The sequence below is a fragment of the Danio rerio genome, chromosome 19, assembly GCF_052040795.2.
Source record: "Danio rerio strain M-AB ecotype USA chromosome 19, GRCz13ab, whole genome shotgun sequence".
NCBI lineage: Eukaryota > Metazoa > Chordata > Actinopteri > Cypriniformes > Danionidae > Danio > Danio rerio.
In genome coordinates, this window is record NC_141039.2 from 25936697 (window position 1) to 25954650 (window position 17954).

A 17954-nucleotide genomic window follows, 5' to 3' on the forward strand; every position below is an offset into this window, starting at 1 on the left:
ATATATATATATATATATATATAAATTGAAAAATGGGGCTAATAATTCTGACTGCAACTGTAAGTAATGACATAAAGTTTGTAAGGACATGTGTACTGTACTGTGTATATTTACCTGTACAACTATAAATAACCAAATACTGTAAGAAAGAAAGATTTAGAACTATTATCTTGGATGTATCTACCAATGCTAATAATTCTAACATGCTAATGACATGCCAATCATGCTAGCAACATGCTATTCATATGCTATTCATGCTAATGACATGCCAATCATCCTAGCAACATGCTATTTACATGCTAATCATGGCCCAGTCAACAAATTTCCTTTGGCCCTGATCTGGCCCAAATCAACAGCTAAGATGTGGCCCAGATCAGTTAGTGTTCCCCTGCCCAGAACTGGCCCACATCTGTTTAGCCAGAACTGAACCAATGTAGTGCCACAACTCCACCAAGCTTGAGCCAGGTAATACATTTTTATGTGGCCCAGATATGGGCCTTGTATTCAAGATCAGTAAGGCTGAGTTCTGTAATCCCCTTATGTGGCCCACATGAGGCTGACCACATATATTAACTAAGTAACTCACACAACAAAATTACAATCAAACTTACTTTAATCAATGCAAAATGTGGGCAAATAAAAACTTAGAAAACATTTTTACAACATACAAACAGAAAAATACAAAATAGAAATAATTTAACACACACTAGCGGTCAAAGTTTGTGGTCAGTCTGATTCTTATATGTTTTAAAATAAGCTTCTCCTGCTCATCGAGGCTGCATTTATTTAATCAAAAATACAGAACACATTGTAAAATTGTGAAATGTTATTGCACTGTAAAATAACTGTTCAAAAGTAGTTTATAATTTAATTTATTCATTTATTCCAGTGATTTTAATTATGAATTTTTAGCTTCATTACTCCAGTCTTTAAAGTCACGCAATCCTTCAGAAATCACTCTAATAATAATTATTATTATTAATAATGTTAATAGTAATAAAAGCAGTAATGACTGAAGTAATAATTTCATTTGAAACTACATACAATAAGAAAGCAGTTATTTATCATTTTAAAAAATATTCAACAATTTTTTTACATTTTTTTAAAATGCCGACTTAATGAACAGAATCATGTTCTTTAAAAAAAAGATTACTAATTACTTCACTTTGAAGGTACTTCTAAAACATATATCTATAAAAATACAGAATAAACTGCAGTCTTTCACTAATTTAATATTCACTGAAAAACATTACAATGGGTTGATCACAGCAGCGTGACATATTCAAGACATAAAGAGTTCACCCAAAACTCATCATTCACTTCTTCCAAACCTTTTAGTCTTTTTTCTTTTTCTTTTTTTAAACACAAAAGAAGACATTTAGAATAAAACGGAATACTTGTAACCATCGACACCCATAGTATGCAAAAGCACTGCAGTGTTTGGGTGTTTAAGAGTTTGTCTGAGGTAAATAGACTACAGAAATGTATAATCCATGCAAAGCCTGAAGCTCATCTGTCAGTTCTTGCTGCGTGACTCGTGGTTTTCAACTAGGTGAACTTGGGAAATGTGAGCGCACACAATATGCAATCCCAATGCGATTCAGCGCTTAAAAGATGAGAAATGTGAACAGCATAAGCAGCTACAATTCTCTTCATATTCAGAAGACACCTTCACTCCCGATCCTGCACAAAAGTCAATTTAGTCTGTTTAGGGTGAGTTGGGCCGCCGTGTTTCTGGGTGCCAGTGTTCTTCTTGGTGATGAGTATTGTCCTACAATGCTTTCTGTTCAAGCAAAATTTCACAGAAATATTTATGTTTTAAGCTCAATGAGGGGAGTGAGGGGATTCTGTCTGACAGCACCTGCAGTGAAGAAGATTTGAAATAATATGATCAGCAATGCAACCTGGAGGTACATCTGCAAAATTACAATACAAATCAAAATGCTAAACTGTGTGGTGAAACTAAATACATGTAATCTATTACATTTTTAAACAATTTGCAACATTTTTTTTCAAACAATTGCAATCAATTGTTAATGATTCTCTCAGTTAACTTTAAAATCAGTTGAAAATTTTCTGCTAATCTAAAGTGTTTCAGTTTTGTGAACATTAACCCAAGCACTAGTTACTAGGTCATTATCTTCTGGCTTGCACTTGACTTAATTTTTCATTTTTTCCATCTTCCTAAACACTTATGTGGCATTGCCTTTGTGTTTTGCATTAGCACTGTTATAGCTGAATGTGTAATAAAGTTCACATAGTTTCAAACCTTTATGAGTTTCTTTCCACAGCTACACAAAAGATGATATTTTGAAGACAGCTGTAAACCTGTAACCATTGACTTACATAGTAGGATAAACAAATACTACTGAAGTCAATTGTCACAGGTTTCCTGGTTTCTTCAAAAAAAAAAAAAAAACATTATTTTGTGTTCAACAGAAGAAATAAATTAAATAAATAAAGGAAGAGTAACTGATGACAACTACATTTTTGTGTAAACTATCCTTTTAACTGTTAAAACGATCAAAACAGAATAACATAGGTTAATCTTTGAAAACCAAACTACTGACATATGCAATAATATTATTTTTACATTTATATTTGAGCAGCTTAATAAATTCAAAACTTTTCACTCTTATTTCTTAAGGATTAACACTGTAATTTTGTTTGCTTTAAATCTATTGTATAAATTTATTATAAATTAACATACTGTGGTCGAAGTGACGATTGCAGAGATTACATTGTGCCAATATCACATGGCAATGATTAAATGCTGTCATTTTTGTTGTCCAGTGTGTTATTTATAAGAGTAATGGTCTCTTCTTCTTTTGAACTGAACCCAGAAGAGCTCCACGCTGGTCAAACCGGGTTATTGAAGTCAGTTACATTACATTTAATGATATCAAATACCATTAGGCAACAAAAATTTGTTGATTCATAAATCTTTGTTGTTGAGTTTTGGCTCTATATTGTACAGAGTTGTTTTATCTATATTGTTAGTCCATTTTACAATTATAAGACACTTTTTCTATTGGTTTCGCTATCATGTTAGACCTAATGGGACCGCTTTTATTTTAAACCTTTCTAAACCAAACTGAAACATGATTGAACATTTTCACAAATTGCTATTTATCCGTAATAAATAAACCATATTTTGTGGTCATTGGGAATTGGCTATAACTTTAATGCTAACGTTAATTTAAACTACAAACTGTTGGAGCGCTAATGTTACATAAACACCACGTTCAAAGAGGAAAATACTATAGAACTTGACGCATTTTTTATTAAATGAATAACTAATCACTCAATAAATCTAACTTTTACATATACTGATGAATATTTAAGTTAATCACTTTAAATGCCAAACTATCACTTACCTGAAGCAAATGACTGGTGGGAAGAATGTTGAGCTCGCAGGGTAGACTTGTCAACTGAAGTGTGTTGTGGCAGATGTCTGCTAACCATACACCTGTGTTCAGTTTCACATGTTTTCCAAATGCAATCCCAGTCAGGCAGAAGTCGATGTTTACCGATGTCAGCCATAGCTGAGCCTTCTTAGAATCTTATGTGTTTTTTGTTATCTGGCCCACATACTGCAAAAAGAGCTGTGAACCAGAAGAACATTTCCGCCTATTCTGAACGTTTGGCAAAACATATATGGTAGTAATCTGGCCCATAACTGTTCAGCCATGCCATACCTCAGCCACATGTGCCAGCTATCACAATTGGCCCAAATGTTCTTGCAATCTGGGTAATGTCTAGTGATACAACAGGTATATTGTTGAAAAGGTATATTGTTGAAGAGTACAGAGGACTCGTGAGAGGGCTCGTGAAAGGCATTTGAGTCGCCAGATGTATCACAGCCAAGCATATGAGTAAACTACACACATGCATACTTAAATTAACCCATTAAATTCCCCTGACTGGACTCCTGGATTATGTGCATTCTTACCGATGCCCTGTAAAGATCTTAATCAAGTCTGAACTAGTGAATAGAGTTCAAACCCTATCAAACATAATGTTAGTTAATATTTGAAGTAGATCATAAAAATTTATCAAAGTTGTCCTAAGACAAGAATGGATGTTGTTTTGGTTTTATATCATCTTTGATTAAGAAGATTTGGGTAATTGGATGCATTTTAAATGTCCTAAATCAAGTAAAATCAAAAAATTGTACGATGCCAAAGTCAAATTTAAGCATATAAATATATATTTTCTCAACAACAAAATTGTGGCTAGTGAAAATGGCAAGTGGCTAGTAACGTTAGAAAACTACTTGCCACAGTGGCCGATGAAGTGATGGGGATTTACCACAAACCACAAGCATGGTTTGTGAACAAATTAAATCAGGAACAGAACCAGCGAAAACACAAAGAACTAACTTGACTGGCGACATCGAGTGGGCAACTTATGAAATGGCAAAGCTTTCCCCCATTCAGTGCTGTGGACTGTCTCTGGTGAGGAGGGCTTTACTAAATATAGAAAAAAATAGAGCAACAAAACAATGATCTGGCAGGGATTAAAAAATCTTTAAAAAGTTAAAAAAATCTCGTTTTGTCAGGATTACGTAATGTTATTTGCGAACCGTTTCTCATAACGTAAACTTAGCCTATACGTTAGCTGGGACAATATTACAGATGTTTTTTATGCTCATTCCAAATCAATTTGACAGATCATCTTATATTTTTACACAAGTTAGAAAGCATTAAGTCATATGGTTACGTTAATTGTGTTGAAATCGCCAATTAAATAACCAAAACAACTTTTCATTTACCTTCATAAATTAGCTGCTGTCAATGACTTGGGCACGTACAGAGCGACATAGTAAAGAAGGAAGTGGTAAAGTTTTATTTCACACACCTAAAGTTACATTTTAACATAAATTCTTGGGAAAACGACAATTAAAACATGTGAAACGTTGAATACAACGTTCTTACTTACTTTTACTTCTTGCTTACTTTTTACTCCTATTTAATTCAAATGATGAGTATGCGCACGTCACAAACCAACTCCAAGCCCTCCAATCAAGTTTCAACATTGAACCAATGTTATGATTTCGACCAGATGCGTCGGGTAGCCTTTATGTTGAAGAGTCAACTTCATTTTCAACATTAAATCAATGTTTTATTCTCGATGTAATAACCTTCCAACGTACTTAACAAATAAAGAACTTTGATTCAATGTCAAAATTTGATTGACGACAGATACTGACACTTATAACCAATATTTAACATTGATTCAATGTCGGCTTGCTATCTGGGTAACAATGCTAATGACATGCTAATTCAACTGGAAACATGCTAATGACATGTTAATTCTAGTGCTGTCAATCGATTAAAAAAATTAACTAATTAATCGCACCTTTTTAAAAAAAATTAATTGCGATTAATCGCATTTAAAATACTGAAACTTGTAATTTTGGCTATTTAAATGTAAAATTAATGTAAACGCAAGACAAAAAAATATTTAAATTCAAAATATAATTGTTTAATAGAATTTTTGTTTAACTTGTAACAGATTTCTTCATGTAAACAACATACCCACAATAAACCATCAAGATCTTGGCTTGACAGCCATATTTATTAAAGAAATTAAAACACAGGCATGTTAATGACATTTAAATTTCAAAGCAATCATTGCCAATAAAGAAAACATTGATTTCCATGTTGGATTCTAAGTGGACTGCAAAAAAATGCCAAAATACAAGAATTGCAGATATGGAAAATAAAAAAATTATAATAATAAACTATAGAATACAAACTGTTGCACTCATTGTAAAGTTTTATTGCTGTGAGTTGAGAACATTAGTTATAGAGTAGAAACAATTTTGCTTAATCCTCCTTTACATTCATCCAGTTGCTAAGATTAGGAGTATCCCGCAAGTGCACAGAGACTCCCAAATGCCCGCAAATGAATGATAATTTCTTGCAAACCGGTCGTTAAATACATTGCACACCCCTCTCGCCCCTACTCAGATACGTCGCTCACTCCACCCCTGACACCCCTCAACGGGCCTGACACAGACACACACACAATGCGCTGCAGACGTTTTGGCCCCAACGGCCTTCCATACTGGAGCGACTCCCCTCAGATTCAACACGCATGATCACGTTCATCAAATTTGCTTAAACTAAGCGTCCTAAAGTATTACTGTATTTCACAAGGATTCTGACACAACAACACGAAGCATACGCTTTCGTAGCGTTTAATAAGGAAACACGCTAAACTTGGAGGGCTCATGCTGAAAGGCAGAGTAATGCCCTGTCTTTGACAGCTCGCAACTTCACCAGACGTTCTCAGTACTTATACATAAGACACCAATTCTCCGATTTTAATATGATTAAGATAATACTCTTATTAAAATTCTACCGTGTAGCCTTAAAAGGAACCTTAAAGGAAGTCACGAAATGCGGAGGATTTTCTTTCTGTTTGCCATGCAGTATCAACTTACAACAGAAGTCGAAAGTTAAAAATGAAACACCCAAAATTGCATGAAACTATGGATAACCTGTGATGCAACTAATTGTTTTATACTGGAACCTTCAAAAAGTGCTTCCTTGGTCTTATCCACATTTTTTGCAAGTTAAACACACGTCCACCACAACAGGAAGTAAAAAAAACCTGCAACTGCGTTAATTGCGTTATTTTTTTTAACGCGTTAATTATTTAGAATTAATCGCATGCATTAACGCGTTAACTTTGACAGCGCTAGTTAATTCATACTACAATCATGCTAATAACATACAAATCATAATAGAATCATGCTAATATGCTAATCCATGCTAGAATCATGCTAATTAAATGTTAATCCATACTAGAATCATGCTAATAGCATGCTAATCCATACTAGAACCATACTAATGACATGCTAATTCACTCTGGAATTATGCTAACAACATGCTAATCCTCACTAGAACCATGCTAATAACACACTAATCCATCCTAGATTCATGATAACATGCTAATTCATGCTAGAATCATGCTAAAACATGCTAATTTACACTAGAATCATGCTAACATGCTAATCCATGCGAGAATGCTAATAACATGCTAATCCATATTAGAATCATAATAATAGCATGCTTATCCATGCTAGAATCTTGTTAAAAACATGCTAATTTGTTCTAGAATCATGCTAATAGCATGCTAATCTATGCTTGAATCATGCTAATAACACACTAATCCGTTCTAGAACCATGCTAACAACCAGTGTTGTGCAAGTCACTTCCAAACTGTAATTCATTATGGATTACTACTGTTATTTAAAAGTAATTGCTTACCTTACAATATTACTGTCCCAGAATTAATGTTACATGACTTTTATATTACTTTTTAGTTACTTCCAGTAGAAAGCGATATGATGAAGCAGAATGACTGTGACCAATGCAAGCTACTAACAATATAGTATAATTGGCAACGTGAGGGCTCAAGACTATGCAAGAAAGGATGACAGTCAGAATCACCAATGATCTAAGTCTTAAGAGTATGGGTGAGGTAAAGTGATTATCTGGCAATATCTCTGAATAGCTTGACTATATTCATATTAAACACAACAGGCCTATATATGCCAATAATGCCATGACACAATGCAGTTTTTTTTATATCCAGATACATCAGAATAATAGCTACTAGCTAACAATGTTTATATATTAAACTATACTTCACTACTCCTGTCTCATCTGCCTCGGAGCTAACTTAAAATGTCTGCATCACTGCTCTCTTCACTGCAAATGTCCAGTCTGCATCATTCTCATGGTCACTAAAACCGACCTCCTTTCATCTGCTTGAAGAGCCAGTTCTGTCCTTTTCTTCTTTCACTTATCATTGAACATGGTGATGCTCGCTAATACACTGTTTCCTGTATTCATATTTATTCAAAAGTAGTATTGCCATTAAAACTAGATTTTATCCATAATGCAAATGTCATTAACACATGACTAATCAACATTACATTACTAGCATTCATGTTGTTATTGTTGCAACTTAAAAGTTTACGACCGACCTTGCTAGTTAGCTTACCCATTGCATTATTGCACGTGCCACTATTGTACAGTGTTGCCATTTGGAAACACATACATTTGATCGATGTACAAAAAAACTAATTTGATTTAAAAAAAAGAGTTTTGAATATGTCATCATAACTTATTGGAGGTGATGTTACAGATTTTTTAGTGGATCTGACATGAGTTGATCCTTTGTTTTTGTTGACGTTTACATTTGCATTCAGCAACTACCCACAATAAACGCCAGTCTGCCAGAAATCACACCACAGAAAAACACTGCATATCATATGACTTAACCAAAGCACATCATTGGCCACACTAAGGTCTTCTCTTTCCAACCAAAACATTTCAATGTTGGTCTTAAAGAAACAGTGACTGGGGAATGAACACAAATATCATGTTGCCATATGGCAACACCATGCGGTAGAGGGTTAAGTATGTAAAAAGCCTAGTAGCTGTCTGATGTTTGAATGCTTGAGATATTGAGATACAGTGGTGTATAGTACTTAAGTAAATTGACTTCGTTACTTTAATTAAGTATGTTTTTGTTTTGGCTACTTTGTACTTGTACTGAGTATTAAAAATATAAGCAACATTTACTCTACTTGACTAAATTTTTGATTGAATATATGTACTCTTTACTCCACTACATTTGAACAGATGCTTATTGTTCCTAGTTACATTGTGATTTTGCGTAACACATTGGCATCTTTATCTACCACGGCTTATTTGTTGAGCGGATGAGGCGATATCGCCATCTACAGGATGCTGAAGGTACTGTATGCTATTTATGAGCTAAATCACGTGAACGTGAATTAGCAGCTTGCCCAGTACCGCCGCTCCCTATACGCAGAGTACGCATGCTGTGTAGGGCCCAAAATGTTAAATAAATTTAAAAAATTTATTTTATGGCGGACGCAAAAAACATGTGACGTAATTTGTATAATAATAAGCAGCAGCATTAAATTATTGTTGATTGATTGTTGAAGTTGCAGCTCTTTGCCCATGAAAAAACAACAACAGTCTTTAGCCAAGAAGAGAAAACAAGTACTAGATGAGTCGTGTGCATCACTTTCAGGTAACTTCCATGAATCTAGGAAACATATTTTTGGTTGTTCAAGTAAATTAGTGAGGCTAACGTTTAAACTTCTCCTCAACTGCACCAATCTGCCTTTTGTGTTGTTGTTCACATTCAGTTTCTTGCTTTGCTGCAGTGCATTGTGCTTTAAACTATGACAGGACATGTTCCATGACTTTTCGAGTTACCCCTTTACCCCATGTTGCTGATAAATGCACAAACTCAATTATTTTATTAACTTGTGCAATAGTTTACAATTCTGTTTGCACACCAGCTACTGTACATACACATGCACTGCACAATTATTTCACTATATGTTATATTTATTATTAAATAGTTGTATTTTATATATTATATAATTCTTTGCAGTTATCATTTTATTGTTTTCTCTATTTCTATATATTTCTTATTGCTGCTGTTGTTATTGCTTGTATCACTGCAATGACAGTAAAGTCTCTTTAGTCTTTACATCAGTGGATTAATGTGTTTTTAAAAGGACAGTTTTTCATTTTTGTACATTACTATATGAAATAACTAAACTGAGTCATTCTGTGATTTCTGAAAGATCAATAATATAAAATAAGTCACATTACTGTAAGCCACAGGCCAGAAATCATTTTATTGCATGAATTCATTAATGATAACTTTTTTTGTGAATGTTAAATTTTTTTGTTTAAAAATACACATTAATTTATAAAAACCACATATGTCTTTGATTTGTACTGAGAGAAAGTGTCAGTTCTTGTCACCATAGATTATAGTGCAAATTAAATCTACATTTTGGTTGTAGTTTAGACACATTATAAAGAGTGCTTGACTATCCCATTGTTTTAATGGTATGTCATGAGTTTTTCCTTTAAATGACTAATTTCTTCTGTATTGTACATGAAGGTTTAAAGCTGTCACAAAAGAAGATGAATTGGAATGACCAGCACTGCTCCAGAGGCATCAGCAGCTGCACAGGTATGACACGGGATGCAACACTGAGGACCGTCCATATCTACAGGTACAGAGAGGGTTTTATTACTTATCTTTTGTAAATGTTTAAAATTAGGAATATTTCTGCAGAAGACATGTCAGTGTTTATTTTGATGTAAACTATTAATTTGTAATGTAAATATTTGAATGTTTAAGTATGATTTTGAGTGTTTATATGCATATTTATGTATAAAAAAATACATAAATATATACATGTTTAAATCCATATGTCTGTGTGATTTTGTTCCTCTGTGGGTGCACCACAATAAAATTTCGCATAGGGCACCCTTTTGGCCAGCAGGTATTACCTAATACCAGGGGCCTCATGTACGAAGACTTGCGTGGAAATCTTACTAAAACATTGCGTACGCACAAAGCTGTAAATGTGCGTACGCAGAAAAAATTCAGATTTATGAAACACTGCGTACGCCGAATCTCACACATATTCTTTTTTACATCCGAATGAACGTGAAACTGAGCGCAACATGCACGAGCACAAAACCCCTCCCTGCCTCCTCCCCCGTATGAATATGCTAATGACTATGCTAATGGCAAAACCCAACGAAAAAGCAATGGCAAAAGCAAGCAAAAAGAGAAACTTTGAACAGAATGTGAATTGGAGGTGTTGCTTTCAGAGGTAGACCGGAGAAAATCGGTGTTATTTGCAAGTTTGTTCTCCGGAATTAACAACAAAAGAAAAAAAAATAGAGTGGGAGAGTTTAGCTGATGCGGTTCACACAGTTAGGTCTGAACATCGCACTGAGTGCATAAAAAAAAAGAAATAGTGTGGTTTATATCTGTAAAATGTTGCGGGACCCATAACAGTCTCAGTGGCGCAACCCGTAAGACGCATGTGATCATGTATTGACACGTTCGAGCTTGAACTCGGCTCGAATCTAGCGTCTGATGAAATCTTTCTTCTTTTTTCCCCCGGTACATATCAGATTTTGCCAACTATTTATCACGAGAAAGACAAGTAGGAATCATTAATAAGTTCGTATCAATAAGCATCATATTTTATTTGCACATTTATTGAATGGAAATGTTTCTGATTCACTCATGCAAATTCATCTTCAGATAGTGTCTTTATAGCAATGTGCGTGCAGTAGATCGCTCAGATTACATTGAGAAAACAGGCGACCACTGCAAATTGTGCTTTAATGTTTAGCTGGTCAACTGTATGGTATGGAAACCTTATATACCTGCTACATGAACCCGTCTCATACAGCTGCCATTGCAAGGCTCAGACACTTTGTAGAGAGGAATTTAACACAACTGCCTCTAGGAGTCGCCAATGGTAATAAAACAGACACGCACAAAAAATGTGCTTACGCCAGCCAGAAAGCTGCCGTGAAGCTGCGCACATTCCCACGTTCAGTTCATTGTTAGTAAATCCAAACGTGAGCGATTCTGAGCGTGAAACCTGGCGTACGCAAAGTTTTTGTGCGTACGCAGCGTTGATACATGAGGCCCCTAGGTGTTTAATTAGCGGCATGGCTGCAGCCAATAATGAAGCTGAAGTCGGCACATCAAGCAGTGCCAGCACTGATGACCATCCATGGCCTTATCTGAAAGAAATGTTCTCATTTGCCGATATGCAGAATGGCTCTTACAGGGTGCAGTGTCTACTTTGTTTGCCATGAACCACGTAAATAAGTGCTTTTAAGAACTTATCGTCAAATTTGAAAAACACATTAAAGTGAGAGTCTATTTAATGTTAATTTAATGTGAATTTAATACAGTTACTAATATTGCAAAAACCACTGCGACATAACATGACTGTTTTAGCTTAATTTTTTTGGTGCAACGTGAATAAATGTATCACTGAAATTATACATTTTGCATCAGGTGCATTTAGCTCTGAGTTTGTGATGTATTTTTCATTGAATTTATATGTAGTTTACAAAGTTGAAAAATAACACGGCTCCTCTGTTTAATTTTAATACAGAGAAGACATCATAATCAATTGAAAAACTACTCAAAATAAAAGTTTTGCCCCCCTCTGAGACTGAGAGGTGAATCACATGAAAGTCAGCTCTGAATTTTTTTTTAACGTTTTACTTTTTTTAAATGTAATTTTTTTAAATTGTTTGTGTCTTTTTTTAACATTTGAGTTTGACTGAGATTTTTTTTAATCTATTTTGTTCTACCATATAGTAAAAACATTGAGGTGTTCAATTTAATTTCTATATTAGGAAATAAAACCTTTCTTGGTGTTCTTTAAACCTACATTCAGTATGAGTAAAATACTCAAGTTATTTTAAAATCGGATACTTTAATACTTTTACTCAAGTCTTATTGGAATTGGTGACTTGTAACTTGTAATGGAGTAATTTTTACAGTAAGGTATCTGTACTTTTACTCAAGTATGGTTTTCAGGTACTCTTTACCTGAAAACCATATCGTTTAGAATTGTACACACACACTCAGCTGGTTTCTGCTGATGAAACTGCAAACTATCTTCAGTAAACTTTATTTTAGTTGAATCCCGTTGTTCCCGTGACAGTCTTACATCTGTTTATTGTGTCTTGGGTTTTAAAACTCGAAAAGGTCAACTCTGGGTCATTCTTAGCGCTGGGTAAATCTAGCTTTTTCTTTTACACTGCTTATAATTTACTAGGTAATCCAGGGTTAAGAACAGTGTGGAAAAAAATCTCATTTTAAAATTCAAGTAATAAAACTGAGTGTTGAGGGAAAACCGATCAAAGGTTAAAGGTCACTAGGCCATATGTGGTTTCAACACTTGTTCTGGAATGAACCAATTTTCTTTGCTTTTTCAGCAGAATGGCTAGTGTCTGTCCTCTAGTGGCCACTGACTGATACTGTGTGAATTTACGTTTTTATTCAATCTTATAGATGTGGAAATGTCAGACCAGTAGATCTTGACTTTATAGAATTTTTTTTCTTTGGTCCCTGAGAGGAAAATGACCCCTAAGAAGAAAAAAATACAGTCTGTACAGTATAAACATTATTACTTCTATATCCTAATTCTTAAAGAGATATGTGCAAGCCGTGTGTGTTTGTGTGTGAGTATGAGAGAGAGAAAGAGACAGAGAGAGAGAGAGAGAGAGAGTGAGAGAGTGTCTGCACAGTCCTCTTCCCACTTTTTTCTACATTGTGCTGTAATTACTAAATTTGTTCACAATTTCCCATAACTTTGCTCAGTTACAGTCACTTCAGTTTATATCATCCCCATCCCCCAAATTGGCTCTATCACTGTCTCTCCACTCCACCAATAGCTGGTGTGTGGTGAGCGCACTGGCGCCGTTGTCCTGTGGCAGCCGTCGCATCATCCCAGTGGATGCTGCACACTAGTGGTGGTGTGGAGAGACCCCCCCCCTCTTGATTGTGAAGCGCTTTGGGTGTATGGCCATACACAATAAATGTGCTATATAAATACACATTACATTACATTACATAAGTGTGTGTGAGAGTGTGTATGTGTTTAGCTGTCCTGGTGTTTAAGTGTTTAATTGATGTGTTTAGCTGTCCTGGTGTTTAATTGTTTAATTGATGTGTTTAAGTGTTTCATTCACTGCTGGCTGCTTTTTCAGCATCTTGGCTGATTTGATATATTTTTGATGAAAACAGGACTGGTGCGACAAAGTATATTTTATTCATGTTTTTATTTACAAATGTTTTCATTGTTGGGGCTGTGCCCTCTTATCAGGATCTTCTGTGTCTTTTCCAGGATCTTTTCTTGAGGCTTGATCTTTTTTTCTGGATCTTCTGTTGTTGCTGTGACCTTTTTTTAGAATTTTTTGTTGCTGCTGTGTCCTTTATTAAGCTCTCCTGTTGAATCTGTAACTTTTTAGCGTCAGGAACTGTGGTGCTCAGTAGTGCAAATAATCTTTCCCATCCATTTGCACTACATTCCTTATTTTTTTTTTATTCCTTGACCTGAAACATACAGACACACATCAAATCAAGGTTATTGATTCAGATTCATCACAATAAACAAAAACCATAAAATGTACAATAAAAACCTTTTTCAAATGAAAGGAGAATCTATTTTACAAATCATTAGAAGCTGATCTACAGTTCAGTACCTTAAACCATTGATGGAGAATGATTTCTTCCAGAGGAATCCGCTGGCTTGGGTTTTCCTGCAGGAGAGCTTGAATCAAATCACAGCATTCTGTGCAGAACGATGGTGGGAAGAAGTGAGAGAAACACATTATCAACTTCAACTTTACATCTGCTGTCATTTTATTCATCTATAAGATCTGACTCTACTCTCCTTTAGAATCAGAACATTGTCACCATTATCCAATATCCAACTCTTAGTTTAATCCATCATTTTGTATGATTTAAACTACAACTGCTCATCTATGATGTGATGAATGACGTCTTACCTTCTGACAATCCAGGCTCAGTCCAGTTTCCATCATCGATCCTCTGCGTGTCCATGACGTCAGGAAATCGTTGACACAGCAGCAGGAATAACAGAACTCCTAAAGACCATACAGTGGATGGTTCTGCATGGTATTCGTCGTCCAGGTAGTACTCTGGTGGAAAGTACTCCTTTGTGCCTGAAGGAACAAGATTTGGTCTCAGCATGAAACACTAAAGCATGTTTTCTCTGTAACATGAAAATACATGATTGGTCAAATTGACAGTACAGACTACAGGTGTTAAGTTTAATACATACCACAGAAACTGTCATAGCCAGATTCCTGGAGAAGAGCTCCACAGCCAAAGTCAATTAGCTTGACCTCCAGCGTGTCCGTGTTGACCAGCAGGTTCTCCAGCTTTATGTCTCGGTGAAATACCCCACGTCTGCAGCACATGAGACCGGCTGTTGTTGCCTGCTCCATGATCTTTTGAGCCTGGCGTTCAGTGATGGAGCCGAGAGACATTATGAAGTCCAACAGATCTACACATGGTGAAGGTCGTTCCAGGATCATGATGTAACGATCCTGCTGGTCCTGCCAGTCCAGCAGCTCAATGATCTCTGGAACCTTGCCGCCTCTATGAGCCAGTATCAACAGACCGATCTCTAAAGGAAGGGGCTCAGGATGACCAGCCTAGAAGAAAGATTAGTTAGGCGGTGTTGCTTCCCAAAATATACTGTTGTCAGTGCCTTTACATGTTTAAGTCTACTTACGATGTTGATGTATTTCATGTTCGATGGCTTTCTGGCAATTTTTACTGCCACCTGTTCAACAAAACAACACTTCTGTTATAATCACATCAAGTGCACTAAAAAGTGAACATAATATATGTTAAAGGGATTGTTCACCTCAAGGCCATCCTCCAAGCGCTTCCCTTCATAGACGCTGCCAAATCCTCCCTCTCCAATCTCCTTGCCGAGTTCATACCGGTCCAGAATGTCACCTGTTAAAAGATGAATAATTGCAGCTGATGTGAAATGTCAAGCACTGACAGACACGTGTGTAATGTTTGAGGTGGAATAGACATATGCCTATATTCAATAATTCAATACATCGTGAAAATGAACCTGCACAATACTGATATGGTGGACACTTCAAAATACAGCAAACAGTGATTGAAACTTTTAGAAAGCTTTTTAAATATATATTTATATTTATAGAGCTTAATGTAATGTACTCTACTTCATACTGAAGAGGATCATGAGAGAAGGCCACACATTCTCAAATAGCCACTTGATTTACCTTCAGAACTCTTCTTTTGGATCTGAACAGGAGTCTTTTCCTCCTGACTAGAGCTGCTGCTGGACTTCTGGACTTTACAGGAGAGCAGCTTTTCAGGACTGTCAGTCCTTCTCCTCTTTCTCTCATTTTCCTCAGCAACATCAGTGGACTGAAGGCTGGTGATGGATATCGGAGCTGTATGAGGATGGAAATCGTTCACATGAGAGCTGTGACAACTTCGTTTTCTCTTTTGGCCATAGAGAAAAGTCATCCACTGGTTGTCATCTGTATTTAGAGATGTAAGACATGCATTAATGATAATGATAATGGCTTATAAAATTGATTTGTATTTTGATGTAAAGTGTAAAGACACACTTCATCTTAGAGATCAGAAACAGTCATGAATTGGGTTTCTTATAGTGAATGCTCATAATTTACCCTCAACAAATCTGAATCATACACATTTTATGCCCATTATTGAGTCCATTGAATATTGATATTTATACCATTTTTATATTTCAGTGATATTAATAATAATCTGCAATTATTTAAATGAATTATGTACAATACAGATTGTTGTTTTCTCTTTTAGTAGATAAATTATGTAAAACTTTGATTACTAAAAAAATAGTTCTACTTAGATTTGTGTTACAAACCTAAAACAAGTTAAAAAGTTATTTTTTTTTATTGTATGTGTTCAGTTTTTAGTTACTTTACTCTCAAAATCATTCCTCATAAATCTGCAGACTTTTTAACAAAATTCTCAGAAGAAATAGCAAAACATGTACACAGAATCTGTCTGGGCCTATATGTACATGTACAGAGATCTAGTGAACACAAAGCATGGTCAGATTGACAAACAGTGACTGGATTTACCCTCAGCGTAAAGGGAGAGCGGCTTTTCAAAACTCTCCCACCTCCTCTTCTTTCTCACTTGTATCTCCATTTCCTCACCAACACCAACAGGTGAATGGTTCTCAGCCACATTGGCGCTGGATGTCGGAGGTGTACAAGTATGTAAATTATATACTTGAGTGTCTGGAGAACAACGCTTTCTTTTCAATGCCATAATAACAGAATTCACTGGGAACACTACTATTACCAACTGCAATGAGAAGACGCAATGAGGAGATTCTGAACTCTCTTCTACTTTTAATGCTGCGTTCTTCTGTTTCTATGACAGCGCATTCCGGAACACTTGTTTACATTCAAAATCTCAACACCATATTTGACAAGCTATCTAAACTAGATATATAATAGACAGACGCACACACACACACACACACGCACACCTAGTTGATTATAAATGAATCATTGTAAATATACTGATTATTACTGTTTTTATTACTGTTTTATCCTAAAAATGTACAGTTCATTCTGATCTATTTTTGTATTGATTTGTATGAATAAATAATGTTGAATAATAAAATAATATATTTATTATTAATGTGATATATTGAATAATATGATGTATTGTTGATATTTTATTTAAAAATTATATATAAATATCATCTACTGTGTGTACTGTTTTGTTTTTTATTATATATGTATGTTACTTTTTATGTAAACTTTATAACTGCTCTGGCAATACATTTGTAACAATTGTCATGCCAATAAAGCAATTATTTAATTGAATTGAATTATAAGACAGACAGTTAGATACAAGCTTTAATCTTTAATCTTTCACTTTTCAATAACAAGGAACAGTATTTTCACCACAAATATCTACATAAATACAAGAAATAAACTTGTAAATACAACACCAAACTGATTCTGAAACATTATTGTCCAGGAACTAAATAAAACACTGTCATTTTAAGATTAGATAATCTCAAATAATTTTGCTTTAATTGAAGAAAATGATATCAAATGTTGTAATTGCTAACAGAACAAACTCAAAATAACATTATTAGGACTACATTTAGTCATGTGACGTATGTATGAAGTAAAACAAAACACTAAGACTAACATTATTATCCAGTGGAACAAAGTAATTTTAAGCTTAATTATATACAGTAGATTTTAGCTGAAAATAAGTTAGGTTTGTATTTATAAATGAGCAATTCCAGTGTTATGGATTTGACATTTGCAGTAAAAACTCAAAACATAAATTCACATAGAAAATATTTGTTTAACACTGTATTAAACTGTTTATATTTTCCAGAACAACTGACCACAGAGTTATGGGATCAGAAAAATATTGTTCTATAAACATGTTTTGTACTTTAAATGAAAATACTTTGTAGAAAGTCTGTGAATTAAACCGCACAACCCAAAAGA

The 17954-nt window shown here is 34.9% G+C and overlaps 1 protein-coding gene across 3 annotated transcripts; it reads right to left on the reverse strand.

Moving 5' to 3' along the window:
• Nucleotides 1–13652: 13652 nt before the first annotated feature.
• Nucleotides 13653–16844, reverse strand: LOC141379080 (serine/threonine-protein kinase pim-2-like). Of its 3 annotated transcripts, none has more exons than XM_087295734.1 (8): nt 16551–16844; nt 15696–15959; nt 15302–15396; nt 15167–15217; nt 14711–15086; nt 14415–14591; nt 14109–14197; nt 13653–13959 (listed from the first exon to the last, which is right to left on the reverse strand). In XM_087295734.1, the coding sequence occupies exons 1-8, from the start codon at nt 16741–16743 to the stop codon at nt 13948–13950; spliced, it is 1257 nt and encodes a 418-aa protein (XP_087151860.1). In that variant the 5' UTR covers nt 16744–16844; the 3' UTR covers nt 13653–13947. The 3 variants fall into 3 exon arrangements, with proteins under 3 accessions (XP_087151860.1, XP_087151862.1, XP_087151861.1); XM_087295736.1 differs by having other exon boundaries at nt 13655–13959; nt 15696–15869; nt 16551–16823; XM_087295735.1 differs by lacking the exons at nt 13653–13959; nt 14109–14197 and having other exon boundaries at nt 14254–14591; nt 16551–16823.
• Between the last annotated feature and the right edge of the window lie 1110 nt (nt 16845–17954).

Bases quoted from the DNA above. Each gene is read 5' to 3' on its own strand.
- LOC141379080 (XM_087295734.1), bottom strand. From the start codon at position 16,743: ATGGCATTGAAAAGAAAGCGTTGTTCTCCAGACACTCAAGTATATAAT. The intron at 15,960-16,550 runs GTAAATCCAGTC...CTCTAAATACAG, and splicing joins GCTCTCCCTTTACGCTGAGG to ATGACAACCAGTGGATGACT. The intron at 14,592-14,710 runs GTATGTATTAAA...TTGTTCCTTCAG, and splicing joins TGGCTATGACAGTTTCTGTG to GCACAAAGGAGTACTTTCCA.